This window comes from Rhea americana, unplaced genomic scaffold (assembly GCF_003343005.1).
Source record: "Rhea americana isolate MKP2758 unplaced genomic scaffold, rheAme1 scaffold_7, whole genome shotgun sequence".
NCBI classification, from domain to species: domain Eukaryota; kingdom Metazoa; phylum Chordata; class Aves; order Rheiformes; family Rheidae; genus Rhea; species Rhea americana.
This window is the reverse complement of record NW_028186867.1, coordinates 8,168,213-8,187,997: the sequence shown is the minus strand read 5'-3', so window position 1 is coordinate 8,187,997 and position 19,785 is coordinate 8,168,213. Positions and strand designations below refer to the sequence as shown.

The 19,785-nt window shown below is 36.4% G+C and overlaps 1 protein-coding gene across 2 annotated transcripts in view; it reads right to left on the bottom strand.

Annotated features, from left to right (window-relative positions):
• Window positions 1–19,785, bottom strand: part of HERC2 (HECT and RLD domain containing E3 ubiquitin protein ligase 2) — a 113,421-nt gene that overhangs the window by 84,272 nt on the left and 9,364 nt on the right. For both annotated transcript variants that reach the window (XM_085321494.1, XM_085321495.1), the window contains exons 2-3: window positions 17,764–17,878; window positions 9,673–9,810 (exon numbers count right to left, since the gene is read on the bottom strand). In XM_085321494.1, coding sequence (XP_085177620.1) covers window positions 9,673–9,810; window positions 17,764–17,878 — 253 coding nt within the window. The remainder of the gene's footprint in view (window positions 1–9,672; window positions 9,811–17,763; window positions 17,879–19,785) is intronic.

Sequence of the window (19,785 nt, the reverse complement as noted above, 5' to 3'; positions counted from 1 at the left end):
AAAAAAAAGCACAGCTCTGTGCAGGAGTCGCATGTTTGCTCGTTTTGTCCCCACTCTGCGATGCATCTTGGTGTACCAAGCAGAGAATTCAAGTGGCCTTTTCTGCTGCAGTATCACGTTACTCAGTCACATCTAGTTTGTTGTCAGCCATTACCATAGCCTGTTTTCAACATTACTTCTCTCACGTCACCATTTCATAACGTGTTAGATTCCTTTACCTGAGGTAATTCGCATTTTTCCACCTGAACATAAGGAACTACTTTTCAAGGCATAACAACAGATTAAAAAAGTGTTCCTTATAATGTAGGTATCTTAAAAATATGTAACTTGACAAAAGTAATAGCAGCTATCACACACTTTGTCTCAAGCAACAAGAACTATTACAAAGAAGTGACACTTTCCTTAAATATGAGCCTTATAAAAGTCAACAAAGAATTTTAGTACAGTCTGAATGTCAACAAATTGCACACAGTTACTTCACATGACTATACAATGTAAAATATAAACAAAATAGATTCTTGCTAACAGCATGGTTGTTTCGTTTGTTTTATATATATACACACATATGCACACATACACATACATATATGTATATGTATACGCACATGCACAGTGCCTTATTATTATGGCCAAATAGAAGCTTACCAAGAACATTTAATGGATGGCTGTAAAAGTCCCAAATCAGAAGCTCCAACATCCCTCCTCTCCCAGTCAATCCATTCAAGACTTTCTTTCATTAAATACTCCAAATTGGAGGTAAAAATTTCACTTTTGAAGTGCTCATATTACTCAGAACATCAAAAAAAACCTGTATGTTCTGAGGCTGCAAGAAACAGCTGCTATAACCTAAACAGCACCTTAAACTATTTTTTAAACAAAAATACAAGAGAACATTTCGAAGCACATCTTCTGCATTTCAGAGTATCATAACAGAACATGGCCAATTCCAGCATGCCAGCTTCTTGACTCCTCTAAACAAACTATCAGAAAAAGTAAAAGTCAATTTTCTTCTTCCCTGCCTAAACAGTAAAACCTTATCAGTCTCTAAATGCCACTCAGATACAACAATGAATAATATCCATCCACAAATGGTCACACTTTGTTTCACAAAAACAGATTTTCTTAAAATTTTTCTTTTTGGCAACCGATTTCATTCTGCGTAGATTACTTTTCCTATGTATATGTAAAAACATGATGTGGAGAATGAAAGAAATAGCCAAGGAAGAAAAATAAGGCACTTTCCTGAAATAAATGTTCTTGAAAGTCTATGTTTGGGGAAGAGTATCGCATCACCCTTGGTGCTACACAAACCAAGACTAGGTGCCAGACTCAGAATCTATGAAGTAATACAGAGCTGAGTATTTATAATTCTTTCGTGACTAACAAACTATCTAAATGTGGACAGCCCTTAGAATTATTTCTAAACATTAAAGAATTAGATGTTTTCCCAATTACAAAACCCTTCAATTAACACGTTCATTAAATGTATGTACAGTTGAGACTACTGGAAAGAAACACTTCAGACAGGCAGCATCCACCTACRTTCCTCTATCGATTACTTGGAAGTGTAGGATCCTACCTAAGCCATCCCTATGGAGTTCCCCTAACAGCCTAYGCCTGCATATTTTTCAAACCATTTGATTCTTCCAGAACACTGCTGGGATCAACCTCTAAGCCATCCCAATGCAACAGATGAAATGGACTCTATGTGAGCTCTCAATGCATAATAAAAAGAATCGAGTGCAGCCACATACAATCTACACAGTCAAGCACTACCAGTCTGAAAGCTGACCATGGCATAAACACACAATATTGCGTCTGTGCAGAGAAAAATAGCTTCACTGMAGCACCTAATGCTTCAGCAATACTTACTAGGAATAACCTGTAGGACACTTGGTATTGTACAAAATGATCTAATGACCAATTCATTTGGCAAAAAAACTATCATAACTCTAGATTTTAAATGCCTCAAAAATTCAATTCTGCTTTAATACAAGAACATCTTCATAATATTTCAAGGTCTTCATACTACTTAAAGATCACCAGTGTCAAGTTCTGTGGACTACARAATACTTCACAATATATAATCTCGTAATACTCCTTTCCAAAATATAGGATATTTTAAAAGAAAGTTATTTAGCTTTCCTATCGATGAAGTCAATGAATAGAACAACAACATCAAATTAAGACAGCATCAAAGGTAGAAATGGGAGTTAACTGAAATTCTATCCTTACCACTATGAAAGAAAAGAAATGGTTAGAAAGAACCTAATTTTCAGATGTTTAGCTCTAAAAGTTTGGAGTCTTTATATTCAGAAACTAGTGGTATGATGAACTGGTAAGCTACAATATACTATTTTAAACTACTTAAAATTGCACGCAAAAATAATTTCTTCATATTGGAAATATGATTTAAACTCACCAACATTCAAACCACTAAAATTAATCTGAACTAACCAAACTTAGGTTGATTGATTTCAGTTGTATTAAAATTATTTTTTTTCCTCCTTCTCACCATGTCTTCACAATCTCAAATGGCTACAATTTTATGAAGGCTTTAGGCAAAATTAAGTAAATCCTCTTAAATATTTTATATATGCTCTAATATTTCATTAGCCCCAAAAAGGTTTCATAGGCAAAGTGAAATTAAAAACTGAAACGGTTATTTCAGACTTACTGTTACCTATAGTAAGTCTACAACTCAGATATCTCAAAATTGAGTCATGGACTGCCTCAGTTTTAACAGGAGTAACACTATTTTTAAGCATGATACAGGCACACATTTCCTCTCTTTAAATCCTCTCTTGTTCCACAAGTGAATTTATCTTCAAAAAAAAAAAATCAGTTCATCTTCAGAAAGATTTATCAAGGAATTGACCAAATTATAATTGATTTCAGTAAGTCCTGAAATCTAAACAACATACATTACCAATGAACTAAATACACTAATGAGAAAATAGCTTATTAATAGTAACGATTCAAATTTCATCTGAGAAGGTTACAGGGAACTCTTCAAACAAAACTGTTTATGCTGCTATGGCAGTCTTTACTGATTGCTTACTACCTTCTGCAGCGTTTTGCTTCTTCAGTTGGTTTATAAAGGCTGGTTGGAAGTATATTAGTTACCTAACCCATACCTATAATATAGGAGTTAAAGGCATAACTTAGTAGTTTAAATTTTCAAGTTATCATTAGCAGAATACTTGTTATCTGACAACGACAGTCAGATATGCTGCTGTTTGCAGTGGAGATAGGTAGGGGTTACCATCCTCTGTTGAAATTTATCACATCCCTCCTTTCCCAAATTTACTAACGTAACTACATCTTCCCTCTTCATTCATCCTGTCAAAATTTATTAGAAGGAAAAATACCAGTAGGGTTTAACCTAGATCATTTGACAGAACAGAGTTAAGAAGTGATACATTATACACTTAATGCCAGCAAAAGACAGGTAGCCAAGCAGCTGAAGACAGTAACTTCTTAAACCACCGCAGCCATTCATCTGACAGGAGTCTAAGATGGGTAGGCAGTTCAAAGGCCTGTTTCCTCTGCTTTTTTTYCCCCGCTCTGAGCTTTAAAACAAGAACAAAAAACCTTAATATACTAAATATTTTCTTAACACTTATTTCAGTAGCTGTTGCAGGGAACATTACATGCTTCTATCTGGTAGATGAAGGGCCCTGAAAAATGCCTGTATCAAACTGAATAGTTTCAAGGACTTCTGTTGAGTCAACCAGCTTTAGAAGAAAGTTCAGATCTAAGAACACAAAACAGGTTTCCAACAGAATTTGGCAAAAATCTACTGTTGTGAGCAGCAAAACTAATGCACTGTAATTTCCTAGAGATTATTCTATTTTGTCCCCTCTCTTCCTCTTCTCCTGCTGCATGATGCATCCACTGGACAAAAAGCAGATAGAAGATGTGGTTGGCTTGGCCAAATATGCATCTAATGGGTTAGCAAGCCATCACCATGGAATACATAGCGAATTCAAAGGTTAGAGGGAAAGACAAAACACAATCACATGCATCTAATTTCATTAAGAAGCAAGGCTAAATATGCCCATGAAATTATTTTACATTAATAAAGAACACAATTCTTAAAGGGTACTTTGTCTTTGCTTCCTTCTGTCCTCCCATTCAAAAGATGGTCATCAGCATAGCTTATCTTATTAGTATTCGGTGGAAATAAATAATGAATAGTTGCATAGACATTTGTAACAGTTCTTACTATGTAATTGAGTATATAATTTTTAAAGTCTTTTCTGTGAACAAAAATTGTGAAAATTGATGCTAAAATACTCACGAAGAGAACAAAATGGCAAGAGACAATCCTTTATTTATGTATGTTTATACACACACACACACACCCTTTAAGAACTTWAGTAGAAATCAAATAGAAAATTGCAGCTGAACAAGAGCTTCCAAGTTTTGGGATTCTTTTCTTTTGGGGAGGTGCAAAACTGTTTTAAGAGGTAAGAAAATGAAAGACAAGATGAGGAGGAGAGAGTTCAGGACATAGCAATATTTAGTCAAAAAAAAAAACTTAAAAAAAAAGACATACAAAAGAACTTGGTCAAACTTTATCCTTTTACTGAGCCACTCCTTTTATCGGTGTTTCCAAAACTGAACTTTAATTAGTTGATCAAGAAATTATATTAAAGGTAGAAAAATGTCACTCAATATAATTTTAGAGGTTATAAAACAACAATTTTTTTCAAAGCTGTGACTGCTTTTAGTTACTTTTGCACACAGGACAAATTTAGATTTAATCCTCTAAGAGCCCTTAAAGGATGAAACTTTCAGCTACTCTCCCGTCACAACAGAAGCCCAATTAGTTTCAACTGCTGTTGCTAGCAACATGCATCTCAACAGTGTCTCACTGACTACTCACAGCTAATATTCACCTTACAGCAAATTTGAACCATAATCTATTTAACACTTTTTAAAGCTGAGCTTCTACATTCACAGTTGTTGCATCACTTAAACTGTTAAATTTAAGAAATAAAAATTAAACTCCAAATAATACTATACAAATGCTATAAAGCTATACTCATCTTGTACTGAGCTGGCTCTGCAGTTCTACGCTTTGAGAAAAAGATTGAGCCAACGTGTTTTCCCTAAAAAAAATTAAACAGGCTTCAGCTTTWAGAGAAAAATACACTTTTGAACAAAATTCTCTTAAAGTTCACTTTAAGAACCTAATGAAATAAAGGGTAAGACTATAGCTTAAACCGCTACTTCAGCAGTAGTCTCACTTTAAACTTTTAAACTGTCTTTTTAATAGGTACCAGATAAAAATGGTCTAAAATGCAATTCAGAGTGCTTAGCGTCTCCACTCAGCAAACTGATAAGAACTATAATAAAGAATAGAATTATCTGGTACACAAGTAATACCATACATTGAGTAAGAGTCAACACAGCACTTGTAAACAGCAAGTCACATGTCACAAATCTTTTGGGACAGCTCTCTGAACGGGTCAGTCACATGGACAAAGGATCTCTTACTGAATGTTTTCTGAAAGCAAAACTACCTTCATGAAAGAGCTCTTAAAGAAGATAAGCAGATAAGCACAGGATAAGAGATAAATCCTTGAAAATGATAGAGATGCATCTGGAAGACAAGAAACAAGCCATATGAATAAAGAGCCAGTTTACACTAAGGAGCAAGAATACAGAAACCTGTGMAAAGTCTGGAGACAAATAGTGAGGTGATAAAGTTGACTGATATTATAGTACTGAAGACAACATGCAACTGCAAAAAGATGCAGACAATCAAACAAGAAGCACGTGAACAACAGAATGGTAGATGTATGCTGATGAACAAGGGAAATAAAATCCCAATTTTCCTTGATAAAGGGACTCCAAGGRACTTTCCACTCAGTAATAAGATCTTGGGACCACAGCAGAGTAGTTCCTTGAAGAAGCTGATCTACTGTTCAACAGCAGTTGCAAAAACTGAGCATCAAGACAGATGGACAGGCAACTGGAGATCATTACGCCACCTCATGGAACCTATAAGGTCCCCAGATCTGGAGTACCATATGCAGTTCTTGTCTTCTCAACACATCTTCCCCAGCACAAAAAAAAAAAAAACAGTAAAAAGTAAGAGGAAGAAAAAATGTTTGGAATAGCTTCTGCATGCAAAGAAGTTGCATAAATTAAGATCACCAGCCTCAGAAACAGGCAAATGTCCTCGTGTGTGTGCATAGTAAAGGAGGAATTATTACAAAAGTGTTAAAAAAAGAAAGAAAAACAAAATCAGTATCAGGTGGAAGACARGTAAGGAACAACTGCTCACTGTCTCTTCCAGTATAAGAGCAACAGAGCATTAGGTGAAACTAGCAGATGACAAAAATCTAGAAGATACTATTCATGCCATATATAGTTGAATTACAAAACTCCTTGCTACAGGTTGCTGTGGATGATAACAATTYGAAAAGTTCAAAAGAAAGTAGACAAGCTAATTGAATCAAAATAAAATGTGCACCACTCAAGAAAAGACTGAAACCACATACTATCACCTCTGGCTCAAAATATACAGGCTACAGATAGTGTTACATGCATAGCACCCAATTCTTCATTAGGTTACTGTTACTTAACACTGTTGCAGCCAGGATATTGGACTAGACTRTTCTTTATCTGGACTCAATATAGTCTTGGTATGCTAAAGTTGGCTAAGAAAAACAAGCCTAAGAAAGTAAAATATTGCCCTATTTTCTATAGTTTCGTAAAACAGCTTCAACGAATTTCCTCTTTTTCTCCCCACATCCAAGGAAGAACATTTGGACTCTATCCAATCACATCAGACACAAAAAATATTTTAAGAAAACAGATGAAAAAAATAAAACAAGACTTTCACAAAGAATCAAGAAGAACAGGTTAACACACACACACACACACACACACACACAAGCGGAGTGGTGATGTTTAAAGGAGCACTTATGCGAAGGAGGGATCTGAATAGCTCAAGGCCAAAACCAGGTAAGAAGCAAATGTGAAATGGATGAACTCTAAGAAGCCAGGAAGAAGGAAAAAATCCATTAAAGTCAAATAATGACTTACACGTTTTATTGCCATCTTACGCATTTTTGCAGAATTTAGTGTGGTAAAACTATAGCTAAAAAACTATAGCTTCTTTATTTTGTTTTGGCAGAGTACTGATCTTAGCATAAAYTGGAACTGGGGAAAGCATTTCCCTTCTTTGAACTCATGCCAGGATGATGAAACAAAAAGGGAGGATGAGGAAAAAAGAAAAAGTACCGTTTCTCAACACATTTAATGAACGGATTTTTTTGTCTGATCTCAAAATCCTTCAACCCTCATGCGGAATCGATATCACAAGGCCCACTGACCTAGTCTGCTGAAGTTTAACAGTATGGACCTCCACATACCTCAGCAAAATAAGGCTGTCTTATAGCACTTCCAAAACATAGGTGTGCATTATCTAGTGTCTAAATAGTATTTYCATAATATAAGACTGGGAATCATTAAACTGAATAAAAACAGTTCAGAGTACCAACTTGAAACTCAGTAAGTCTTACCTACTTTGTAGAAAGTGAAGAGAAACTTTGAATTCCTTTTAGATATTTTTGTAAAGCATCTCTAAGCTCCAAAATACATACTACACATAGAGAATTTTAAAACAAACAAATTAAAACATAGTAAGTCTTAAATGTATTRTTACTTAAAGGAAGAATCTGAGAAAGAATTCTCCTTTTCAACAGGTGCTCTATGCTTTTGTCAGACAGTTTAYAGTTAAATGTTCAAGGGCTCACGTCCTTTTAGGAAGGATGACATCAGAAAAGCTTAAAACAGATTTCCTTGTTTTATGAAAAGCTTATACGAAGTAGCAAGATCGAAATGATTTATTTTGAAAAAAAAATAAAGAGAATCATAAAGCATAAAAACTAGAACGACCCAAAAGGTAGTTGCTAGCTATATTTGACATACAAGAGAAAGTGTTACCTGAAATCAAAGCCACCTGTAACACTGTTCTATAGATAGAACATACATGCATTTGTAATATTTTTTTTTTTTTATGAATTTGCCAGTCAACTAGTTAATTCCAACTAAGGTGACACAAACTTCAAGCACAAATGGTAACGAAAAACAAGGAATAAGAACTTATTACAGAAAGGCTTTGTACATTATTTTTAGAATAAGTATCCATAGGTGCCAAAATGCCATGATATATGCAAGGACTGAAGTAAGTATAAGAAATAAACCTTTCCTTTCTGAAAGCTCCAAACACACACACACAAAAAGGATTTTTTTGTTTGTTTTAAATGACTGTTTTTCCAATTTTTAAAAATTAATGGGAGGGAATGGGGTGGAGGGGGAGGTAGTGATCTTAAAGGACAGCTTTGTTCCAAACATCTTGATCAGTTTGGAGAAATTTGAAAAAATACYTGGCATTTAGATTGCTGTTTTATAATTTTTTTTGTTTTACTCTTCAACAATAAACACTAAATAAAAACAAAAATGATGTGACCTTTCTGTTATATCTCTAATGCATTTAATTCTCCCCCTTCCACTGTACAAGCAATTCTTTTCATTCCTCTTACACTACAAAATTCTCTCTGTCCCTATACTAGAGKGACAGCAAATCCATCTGTCCTGCTGTCCTTAAGAAAAGGTGACAAGCTGTTTGGCATGGAGCAGAGGAGAGCCGACTGGGGACTGATCTGTGGCTGCTCAGAAACAAGCTGAATAGCCTCTCTAGCAAGTAGGGCTACTTAATTCAGATTCCAGCACTGAAGAGACAACACTCTTTCCACAAGAGTTTTTCAGTTGGGGGATAGAAAAGGAGGCACAACAGATGTCTCTAGATGCCAACATCTGAAACAGGGAACACCATGCATGAAAACTGTAGAAAAAAATCACTTAAGTGAAGCTTCTTYTGATCAGTTACTGTTAATTTGAACAGTAATAAACAGCCATGTACTTCAACTGACTTCAACATCAAAATTAGTATTTTGATAAACCATAAATCCTCTGTATGTTCACATAGCCTAAATGTTCATCATTCACACAGAGAATGGTCTGTATGTTCACATGGCCTAAAACGTGAACACACAGACCATTCTTCCACTGCAATCACAGGTATGATTACTGTCAGCAGAAGTCAGGATGGACAAATAATTGCACTAACCATTTGAACCTTCTCCCTCAAGTCACAACTCAACTCACCTGCCACACCAGTAAGTCAAGAAAAATCACCTATATGTTTCTATTAAACTTCTACTGCCTACAGAAGATTCAGACTTYCAAAACTAAGCAATTTCTTTTTAGTGTCCATAGCTGAAAAGAATTCTGAAAACATCCTAACATTTCACTTTATCACTGCATTTCTTCCAAACAAGTCAGTTCTACATTCCTTAAAGTAACATGAAAGGTGCAAATTAACTCTTCAAGCCATGAATCTAATTAATCTAAAGGTAATAACAGTAAGTGATGTTTAACTTGAACTATGCAATTAATCACTTATCAAAATTATTCCACTAATCTAACAAATGCAYCTGTCAGCTAATCACTTATCAGACTTATTCCACTAATCTAACAGACACACCTGTCAACAAGTACATTTGATCCAATTACCTCCTGATACTACAAGAAGTGATCAACAYAGAATATGCAATGCTTCAGTGAGAATTACTGAAACAGCCATAATACCTGGTTGTTTGCCCCATACCCAACTCTCAACAATCGATTTGGCCCTGTAAGTGGGCAGTGGAGTCTCTTCTTCATCTTTCTTGTCTTTGTCATTTTGCTCTTCTTTCTTTGAAGCAGCTTGACATTCAGCACCATCATCTAAAGAAGAGAGGAAAAAAAAAAAAAAACCAGCAGTTAAACTACTTATCTCCTGAATTCAGTTTTAGATCAAAAGTTTACAGATGAAAATCTGAGCCCACAAATTTCAGCAATATTGTCTATCATTAAGAGTACAGAGTAGGGAAAAGTAGTTAAAAGAAGTTGACTGTTACAGGTGCTAAGCACTTTACAATACAGTGAGTTTAGAATCAAGAAAATCACTGCTGTAATCTCCCAAGGATAAACCTTTAAAAGCAATACCCTACACAAGGTTGACATGCCAAAAAATGCACTTTGAGTCAGATTTTGCTCCCGACTACTCACATACATTTCAGTAGTATTTTGTTACTTTCGTATTCTATTCCCAACATGGAAAAGACAGCAATTGCCTTAATTTCAAAAATCAAGGAGAGCTTTACACTGGCATCTATTTTAATGCAGCAGTACTTCAATATCTATGATGTAGCTACCATCTCAGTAATTACCAGCAAGCGATGACAATAACATYGCCACTTTCTGCCCAAACAGCGCTGTTCATAACAGCATTTGCAATCCTTATTACTTTCATAAAGACAGAAAACAGATATTAGTCACTTAGGGCTGTAATCAAAGATTGGATGAAAGCCCCAATCTTCCAAACACAGTATAAAGAGACGGCTGCAAGTCCTTCCTTATGCCCAATGTGAATATGGATTTCCGTATCTGCACTTCCAGCCAGCTCAACACACAAGAACGCTTTGCAATTAAGAGCCACATTGGCAATTATTTTTCTCACTATCCGATTGTCTCCTTTTCTAGCCACTTCCCCAAGAAGTTCTCAACGCCAGCATTTGCAACCTATTCCCCCCCTCCAAAACAAACAAAACCAGGTATTCTGTTCTAATTACAGAAGTACCAAATTAAGAGATCAGTTCCAGCCATTTTTACCAGGCTCTTAAAAATTACTGCTCCTCCATTTGTATCTGCCAACAGAACTCTACACAGACTCTCTTCCAAATGTCCGGCCACAACAGTTCTGGCCAGCATTAGAATTTTTTTTTCCTACCCAGTTCCCCCCGCACGCACATGTGCATTTATATTAGCCTATTTCAGAAGACAAGAACAGCGGATTAGCACTGCAGCCGGACACAGTGTATCTGATTGCAGCCTGCCTCAGGCTTACCACATACCCCACTCACGGATTATGGCCTCTTGTTACTTCAAAACATACAAAYCACATTCTATCACCATATACATTCAACTACTCTTTCCACCTGAYCTGAGAAAATAAATACCTAATTTGGTTGTAACTGGATCTATGGTTGTGTAGCTGTTAAAAATTTGCTTAACTGTGGAAAACAGCACTACCCAAACAAAATCTTTTTAAGCTGCCTTAATTATAYAAGCTTTAAATTAAAGCCAATGTCTCCTAACCTATAATACACACTAGCACTCAGGAGCCAGCAGCTGCAGGCAACAAGAGATTAAAAAAAGAAAAAGAAAGAGTGAGAGCAAGAGAACTGTAGCATTCAAYTTGCAGTTGGGATTGTGGAGTAAGGAAGGGATAGCAGAGGTCACTTGAGAACAGGAAAAAATAGTTTGGACAGTCCACTTCTAAGTGGAAGTCATGCCGAGTACGACTGTGTTTCTCAAACCACWAGGAACTGCCAAGTGGCGCAGCAAGCTTCAGCACCATCCCACAACCAAAATGTAACCGAGTGTGGCTGTTTCTATCYCAAGGTATAAGTCAATAATATTAAAGGCACAAATTTCACTATACAGTTAGACTGGCGACCAGGCACCCAGTTTAGCCCAAGCAGTTCAGAATATCCTCACAGCAACACTGTAACCTCACAGTTTCTGCGCTCCCCCACACATCTAAACATGCACTCCACAAGGTCTGGGATTTTAGTTAGCGGGTAGAAGGTGTTGTGCCAAGACACTACAGGAGTTTTTGCAGGCAGCTGTAGAACTTGTTATGTTTTTAACAGATCCTTGGCAAAGCACAATAATAAAAGGTTATGAAATTATTTTGCCTAATTCCTCACTGCAAATAGAGAAGGTTACAATTCAGGTTGAAACTTTTTATAAAAATAATCTTGAGTTTAAGCACATTCAAATCTACAGAGAGGAATTTTTTGAAATTTCTGTATGAGCAGTTGGAGGAAGGAGGAGGAACAGAGCTGAGCCATAAATCACTTTAAAAGCTCTTGTCAAATTGTTCCTTAAAGAATTTTCACTACACTCGCACAAAGCTATTTATCCCTTAAGGTACAAAGGTGGTTTCAGTTAGTCTAGATTTAAAGCAGCAACACAAACTTCATAATTATGGAAGCTCAGGTGTGTTTAAAGAAAGGGATTTTAAAAAGAGAACCCTGAAAATTTTTCAGAAAGAAACAATCAGGAACAAAAACAGCTTTCCTCACAATACTAATAACTAAAGGATAGCCCAGCTAGGAAAGGAGAAAAGAGTAGGGAGAACAAGGCATGAGGAGTACTGCAGCATCAYACAGGCGCAAAAGGATTTTAATAGCTAAGATAACAACTAAAGGAACCATCCTCAGCCAGAAGTTGGTCCCCAACGCAGAGCGCAGTAGCTGACCATGAATGGTCAGGTTTCCAGAACAAAATGAAGTTGCAAAATAAATCATYTCTGATTCTGCACGAAAGGCAGTCACAGCAATAGCCTACCCCACTAYAAACAGAGGATGAAAAGGAAGCAACTAAAGGCTGAACTTACATTTCATATTCAGTGAAGAAGATAACTGTCACTGCATGGTTGTCTCAGSCATCTGCTACAAGTAAGATCCTGTGCTGCTCTTGAATTCCTATGAACTGATATAGTCAGGAATTCTTAAGCAGAAGCAAAAAAYCTGCAAACACTTCCCAGCAGATGTTGCCACAAATACCTTTGTTGTTAAGGCAAGAAGCTATGCAGTGTGCTCTGCATATGGGCTGCATTTTAAGACCATTCTAAAASAGCATTCAGTAGTTTTAGATCAGGGAAATACTCCCAAACCTATTCAAAATAATCAATTGCTCTCTTGGTTAAACAGCAGACTAGGAGATACTAACATTACCAGATGAAGTCCTAAGTAGTCAGGCCATCTCTTATAGTTTCTTCCACCAAAACCCACAACTTCACATGATCAGCATATTCACAGAAGCCACCAAAGTTTCTGCAGCATGTGCAAGAAATCTGTGAGAACTTCCCCTAGACCTGATCAATGCTAGACACATACTCTGAAGTCCAGCTTCCTCTAAGCTTATGCAAAGTAAAAGACTGGAAGATTTAGTAGTTTTGATTTTGCCTTAACTGATGACTATTTATCCCACTAAACGGGACAAGGAGGACTTAGTGTTTGGGGGTTTTAATGTTATTTTACGTAAGATTTTTTTTTTCATAAAAATGTCAATTGATGGTAATTTGTGAGGGAAGGATGCATGCCTAAGTATTTGCAAATCACATGTACATAGACTTCCAGGTGTAAAAATCCAGATGACAGAAGRTTCTAGTCTCCTAACTCTAAACAAAAGATAAAGTTCCTTTTCTTCCTATGTAAAATATTTTTAAATGTGTTTTTTGATTATCTGTTGGATAAAAAAAAAGCATTTTCCATTTATGAAGTCAAACTACCTAGCAGGAGGGTGACTTCCCTCTGTCTCGCAAACAAGATGTGATTATCCACAGCTATCTGAATACTAAATGCTTGAGCCCCAGGGTACAGTCAGTATAGCTGATTTAGGAGATACAGAAAAGAGGGAGAGAGAAAAGAAGCACTTTTCCGTTTTAACAAGTTTTTTTTCTTACACAGTAAAGGAGGCCTAAACCAGATGATTATCTTGTACTCTTGTTCACTACTGCAGTTTGAGATGCACGTGGTCTGAACAGTAGCCAGCGTAGYCAGCTCCCACATGCTGTTACTGTTAAAAAGATTTGATTTCTGCCACCCTCACTAAAACCACTTTACGGCATTTGGACTTTATCATCTATYTGCAGATGCAACACTGGATGAGGTTGATGGATTCAATGAGACTAGGCTAACAGGCATAGAGGTCTGACTTCTGGGAGAGTAGGGAGGAGAAGAGAGATGGGAATAAAAAACTCAGTGTTTTACCAAAGGCAGATCAGAAGCATGAAGCTGATTCCTAATTCTGTACTTTTGTCCTGAAATTTGAATGTAACTAACTGAAACAGGATTCCCATCTCAACATAAATTTGAGGAATAAAAAAAGAGCTTCTAGTATATAAAATGTTAACCTGATCCCAAATTTCCTAATGCTAGCCTGATAATTTTGCTGCCCTGGAAGTGCACCTGTATTTGTACATCACTACTATCACAGCTGTGTCCTCAGAAGCTACTTGCAAACATACACAGTCAGCTGAACACATTAACCACCCATCTATATTGCACTTAAAAAGCTATTAAGAAAAAACTACTCCTAACCAAACATTTTTCTAACAAGTTAAAAAAAAAAAGGCAAAATTTGCATATCATTCCTAGAGAGAAAAGGAATGCTTTTCGCTATCAACAATATGCTCTTCTAGTCTATTGCCTCTGTTGACACCCTGCAAGAACGAAGTGCCTCTTCTGAGCAGCCCAGTTACAACTAAGAGAGCTACAGCACTGGTGAAGAAGAGAGGGATTACAACTCAAGAGTAAAACTCAAATCAAAACTTCTTAAACAGCATAAAAAGAAGGACTAGGTACAACCACCTCTCTTATGTATACTTCTCATTTATCTGCAAATTAGTCAGTATAGCTGCAGAATGTGAATGCTGAGATTATAATATATTGCTTTGAATACAAAAGCATTGGTATTTAGATACATCTAATTACTAGTATGCACTCTGCTCTTGAATTACATTTGTAAATCATTTATGCAAAAAGTAGCTATCAACTAAACAGACTGAAATATTCCTGATTTTAATTTCATGAAATTTAATAGGAGCTGCAAGTTCAGAGGCACAAATTATGCATCATTTTTTCTGGTTCCATAACTCATTCTATTGCCTAATGGGATCAGATACACAATCTGATCCACACTGACCAAAAATAGCCTTGACTGGCTGCTTCTTTTTAAAGTTCAAGACAAGTAARCAAGATGGTAATATTTTGCAAATCCTGCAGGCCAGCACAATGGCTTTTAAGAAGGCAAACTTCACTGAAAGAGAATTCAAACATTAATTCTAAGAGTTAATAGCCTGAAACGGCTATATTCAAGTTTCTAAATGAACTATTRTATTTTCCCAAAGCCTTTAATTGAGAGGTGGTTTAGAAGTACCTATGTAGAAGAACGACATATTCGCAGAAGTGAACAGATCTGATCTGTATTATGTCCCTGTACTTCACCGCTTCAGAGGAAAAAAATGTTCAGATTACTTGGGCCATTTAATCTAATTCACGTCTTAAATTTTTAAAGAAATTTTTGTTTGCTTCAGGATGTCTCAGTAAAGCAGTAAGAATTTAAAACAAAATCAAAAATATAAGGGATTCTGGAGTCATCTTATACATGATGTTTTYACATGCCTGTGGTTCAAGATTAATGATTATTGAGAATCAAGCACAGATGAAAAGGATTCTATGGCATCTCCACAGAAACTATTTCAACTTTCWACTAGTACCTTGCATTATTCCTATCCCATCATTTATTGATAAGGGCAAAAAATAAAGACCATGCTGAATCATAATCTTTCAGATGGCACAAAATCATGGAACAACTAATGGTAAATACTAATAAAATTCTATCACTTTCTGTAATATTTTCAGCAAGCATCTAATCAAAGAATTTAGCAAAATGAGGAAAAATGCTGACAGACTCAGATAATGCTCACTTCTGAATAGATCTCTGTTGGTTCAGTGGTTATTTACACTTAGCCTACCTCTGCAGAACTGGAAAAGACAAGTGGCAGTCTTGTTTTAAAAATAAAAATAGAAATGTGAGAAAGTCTTAGCCTCATTACAGCTTGGACCATTGACTTTGTAAGATAAACAAAATGCCTTATTTCTAAAGTAAACTGTCAGAATCTCTGCATTTTTAAAGAACAGCACCCTACGGCCTTTAACATATTAAACTTTTTTGATCCTTCAAGTCATCTGCACATACACCCAGCTTTGGAAAAAAAAAAAAAGTGAGAAGAAAAAAAACACAGAAGTTCAAATCATGGTTCAGAATAGGTGTCATAAGTGTAGACAAACAYGTCTACACATGTAGRCGAACACTTGCTTAGCACTTCTGTTGTTTGACTTTATACTGACTCTGTACTACTATCTCTACTTGGATGAGAACTGACAGCTGGCATTTTCCTATTTAATTATACTCCAACAGTTCCTCTGAAAGTAAAACCCACTATGACATCTTTCTATAGGCTGATTAGAAGTACTACAGCACCAACAAAATGCTTAATTCTTTGAGCCCATTTAACCGTATGGATATTGGAAGAATAGTTTTCTGTTACAGATCAGCACAGGTACAATTCTAAAAGCAACATACAATGATCTGGCACAGAAAAAAAGGAAATTAAATACTTACTTTACAGGACGCAATTAAAACATTCTCTTATTATTACAGATGTTTGTTATCTTTTTGCTACATCAGAGCAGAATATGCTGAATCATTATCCTACAATCACTGTGACACTTTTCTGTCATGACCTGTCAATGGGATAACCCTCCATTACAGCAAGTTTAGGATGTCTTTTAGCATCAGTCAACCACAGGAAAAAATTACATTTCCTGCATCCATTTTATGAGCAGCTGCTGTAGTAACCCTTTGATAGGATCAGCTGTATTTTCATCCAGTATCAAAACCAATCTTCAATATGGTCAGCATCACAAGGACAAAGACATTTTCTAGACTAAAGCATTCARGAGCAGAATTCTAGTCTTACTACCGCATACAGTCCCCCCTAACTGTGAAATTTATATTCTTGRTAAAAATAACATATATTGCACTCTCCCCTCAAAGATCAATTATTTTGGTTTCTTTCCTGTGAAAATAATTTCCTTTAATCCAAAGACTTTTTATTTTTTGTTTTTAAGGAGAGAAATCATAGGTTAAAAARAGAACTCCATAAGCAATTAAATTAAGCATTACTGGTTTGAAATCCATGTCTATCCAACATTGCAGGTCAGGAAGCAGCAGAAGCTGAAATAACAGTTCCTTGCTACCAAAATGCGCATTTCCACTTTACCCTTCCACCCTCTTCTAGAGCCTCATTTCCTTGGGGTCATACACATTTACTGATGAAAATCATCAGGTAGTGAACAGAAAACTAATCTAGCTGAAAAAAAAGGGTTGATTTTGCTAACCTGGCAGAAACAGGCTTAGCAAACTATGTAGTCAAAAGAGCACCACAACCAACACAAAGAAAAAGGCAGGACCAGGACCACTTCATCTTGGCACAGCCCATCTTATTAATTGCTCTGTGAAACAATATCCCCCTCTACCAAAATACAAATAATCTCTTCTGGATAAATATGTTAATCTGCCGTTCGTTGGATTTTGAGTGGCTGATCTACTTCAAAATAAACTAGGAGAAGTAAAAAATAAAAACAATATTCTGTCAGATTGTGGACAGCTCTTTAGCTGACTTTTTAATCACTTCATCAAGATGCAACAGTGATATTGCCTTTATCCCCTTTCTCTGCCYAATTTCTTTAGACAGGAAGCTTCAGCTGTAAAAAGAGCAAGTATACCAAACAAGTTTACTCCCAAGCCTCTCTCATCATAACATGCTTAGATATGACATCTAGTTTCAAAAGGCTGAAACAGCCTTCATCTGAATCAGAGGTTACTTTTCTGTACACTTTYAAGAGATCAGTTTCAATTCTACTTAATTCAAAATATGAATATTGCTAAAATGTACAGACATCTTATGAGAAGCCAAAGATTTATTACAGTAACAACTCTGACCTCCYTTTTCACTATCACAGCAGAAGGAAAAAAAAATAGGAAAAAAAAAAATCATACCTTTCCTTGGAGGTAGTTCACCACTTTGTGTTAATTCTGTTCCAGGATATACAATCTCCCCATCTTTTACCATTTCATTCCACAAGCCACACAGTCCATCTCGTGTAAAAGCAAGCTGTTAAAAATAATATATGTATATTATTTTTATATATATAAACATCACTGTATTTTTCCCAAGTCAACTCAAGCTAACACTCAAAATTTTATATTTTGTCATAAATGGAAGAAAGATCATGTATTTAGTTGTCTCACTGGTATATTCCTTGATTTGGGGGGGGGGGGGAGGAAGGAGGGCATAGGGGAGATGCATTCACACACAATTCCTGAAGAATATGTATGGTACACACACACAGAATCACACATATATATGTAAAATATATACATAATTATTAGCATCTCTGATCCTCTGTTCCACTCATACTAGCTATGCTATTTACAGATTAAAAGTTCAAAGCAATAACTTTTAAATAGGCTCAAATATAGCAGGATGAATTTCTTTTCAGTGAAGAGCTCAAAACAGTCCAAAAGCACAGTTTGCTCAGCCCCGAACGAYATACACGTTTGAGATGACTCCACATAATTCCAGTGGTGGAGGATGCCCCTCTTCCCCCAGAATGATCCGCACATTCAAGATAACTTAAGGCAATAAATGTGGGGAGGGGGCAGAAAAATTCCCCCTTTTTTCCTTTCAGAAAAAGCTATCAAAAAAAAAAAAAAAACTTGGGTTAAATAAATTGGCAAAACAGGGAAGCAGAGAAGGAAGTCGCTACAGCCCCCACTCCAAACCAGAAATTAAACAACTGGGCACGCAGTCAAAATACCTGACACCAAGGCCACAGGTTCATAAACATATTTAGCCAGTTCAGACTGGTCCCGCTGTGGAAAGCATCAGCCACAACCTTCCCTCTTCCTCCCAGCTGCCACAGCGCTCCTCTCATGCGGGCTAAGCCCCTGAGCAACCACCTACTGAAGGCGGCTGTGGGACCGGGCGCCATTAACACTGAGCAGGGGCGGGGGAGCGACGGCGGCTGCACCGACTCCCTGCGTCCCCGAGACTGCAAACCTACACCCACTGCTTGTGAGAAAACAAATGGCAGAACCACCACGGCCTGAACCGGCCACGAAACTCCAATTTATAACACTTTCTTCATCAAGATTTATCAATTCGGATAGGATTCTTCGAAGCATCCTGATGACCAGGATAACGAGTCTTTTACTGATGATGTTCCCTGCTCTGTAAAACACTGCAAAAACATGCGTCTACGTCCCACATGAGTTCCACAAAAACCAGGCTACAACTGCAACCTCGTAACATTAACGGTGAAAAAAGTAAATTAAACTGAAAAACAGAATACCTTTAGCATACCAAAGTGGTGCACTGAAACATGCTGAAAGTTTATTTAGAAGTATCTTTGTGTTATATAACTAGGCCAAAATACTTTGGATTTGAATAAAAAGAACAAAGGCAAAGATGCTACTTGCAAAASTGCTGTAAAATATTTACCATTATACACAGAAATCCACAAGATTACATTTATTTTTATTTCCTACAGATATTTTATTGATCAAAGATTAAAGTTCTTARGAGTTGCAACTTCTTCACCAACAGCAGAGAAGTCATTTGGTGGTCTAATCAGTGTCAGTAACACAAAGTTTCATTCTTGACACCTCTGTAACATACTAAAAAACAGTATTAGTTTCCTGRCTTCACACTGTATACTCAAGAAATTCATTTCAACACAAACTGGTGATTTCTATCGTTTTTCTTTCCACTTAAAATTTGGGCTGACATGTTGCATTTATTTGTCTTGTTATTTTCTGTCCTCTGGGGGATAAGAGAGAGAAGAATCCCACAGTGTGAACTAAACATTATTCAACACRTTTACGATTTATCAACTATGTAGTACCAGTATTACACTCTGTGTAACCTTACTGACTATAGGTGCRCTAGGCAGCACACGGGCCTCTTGGAGAGATTCAGTGTTTTCTTAAAAGCTTTATAACTGCCCAAACAAATACAGA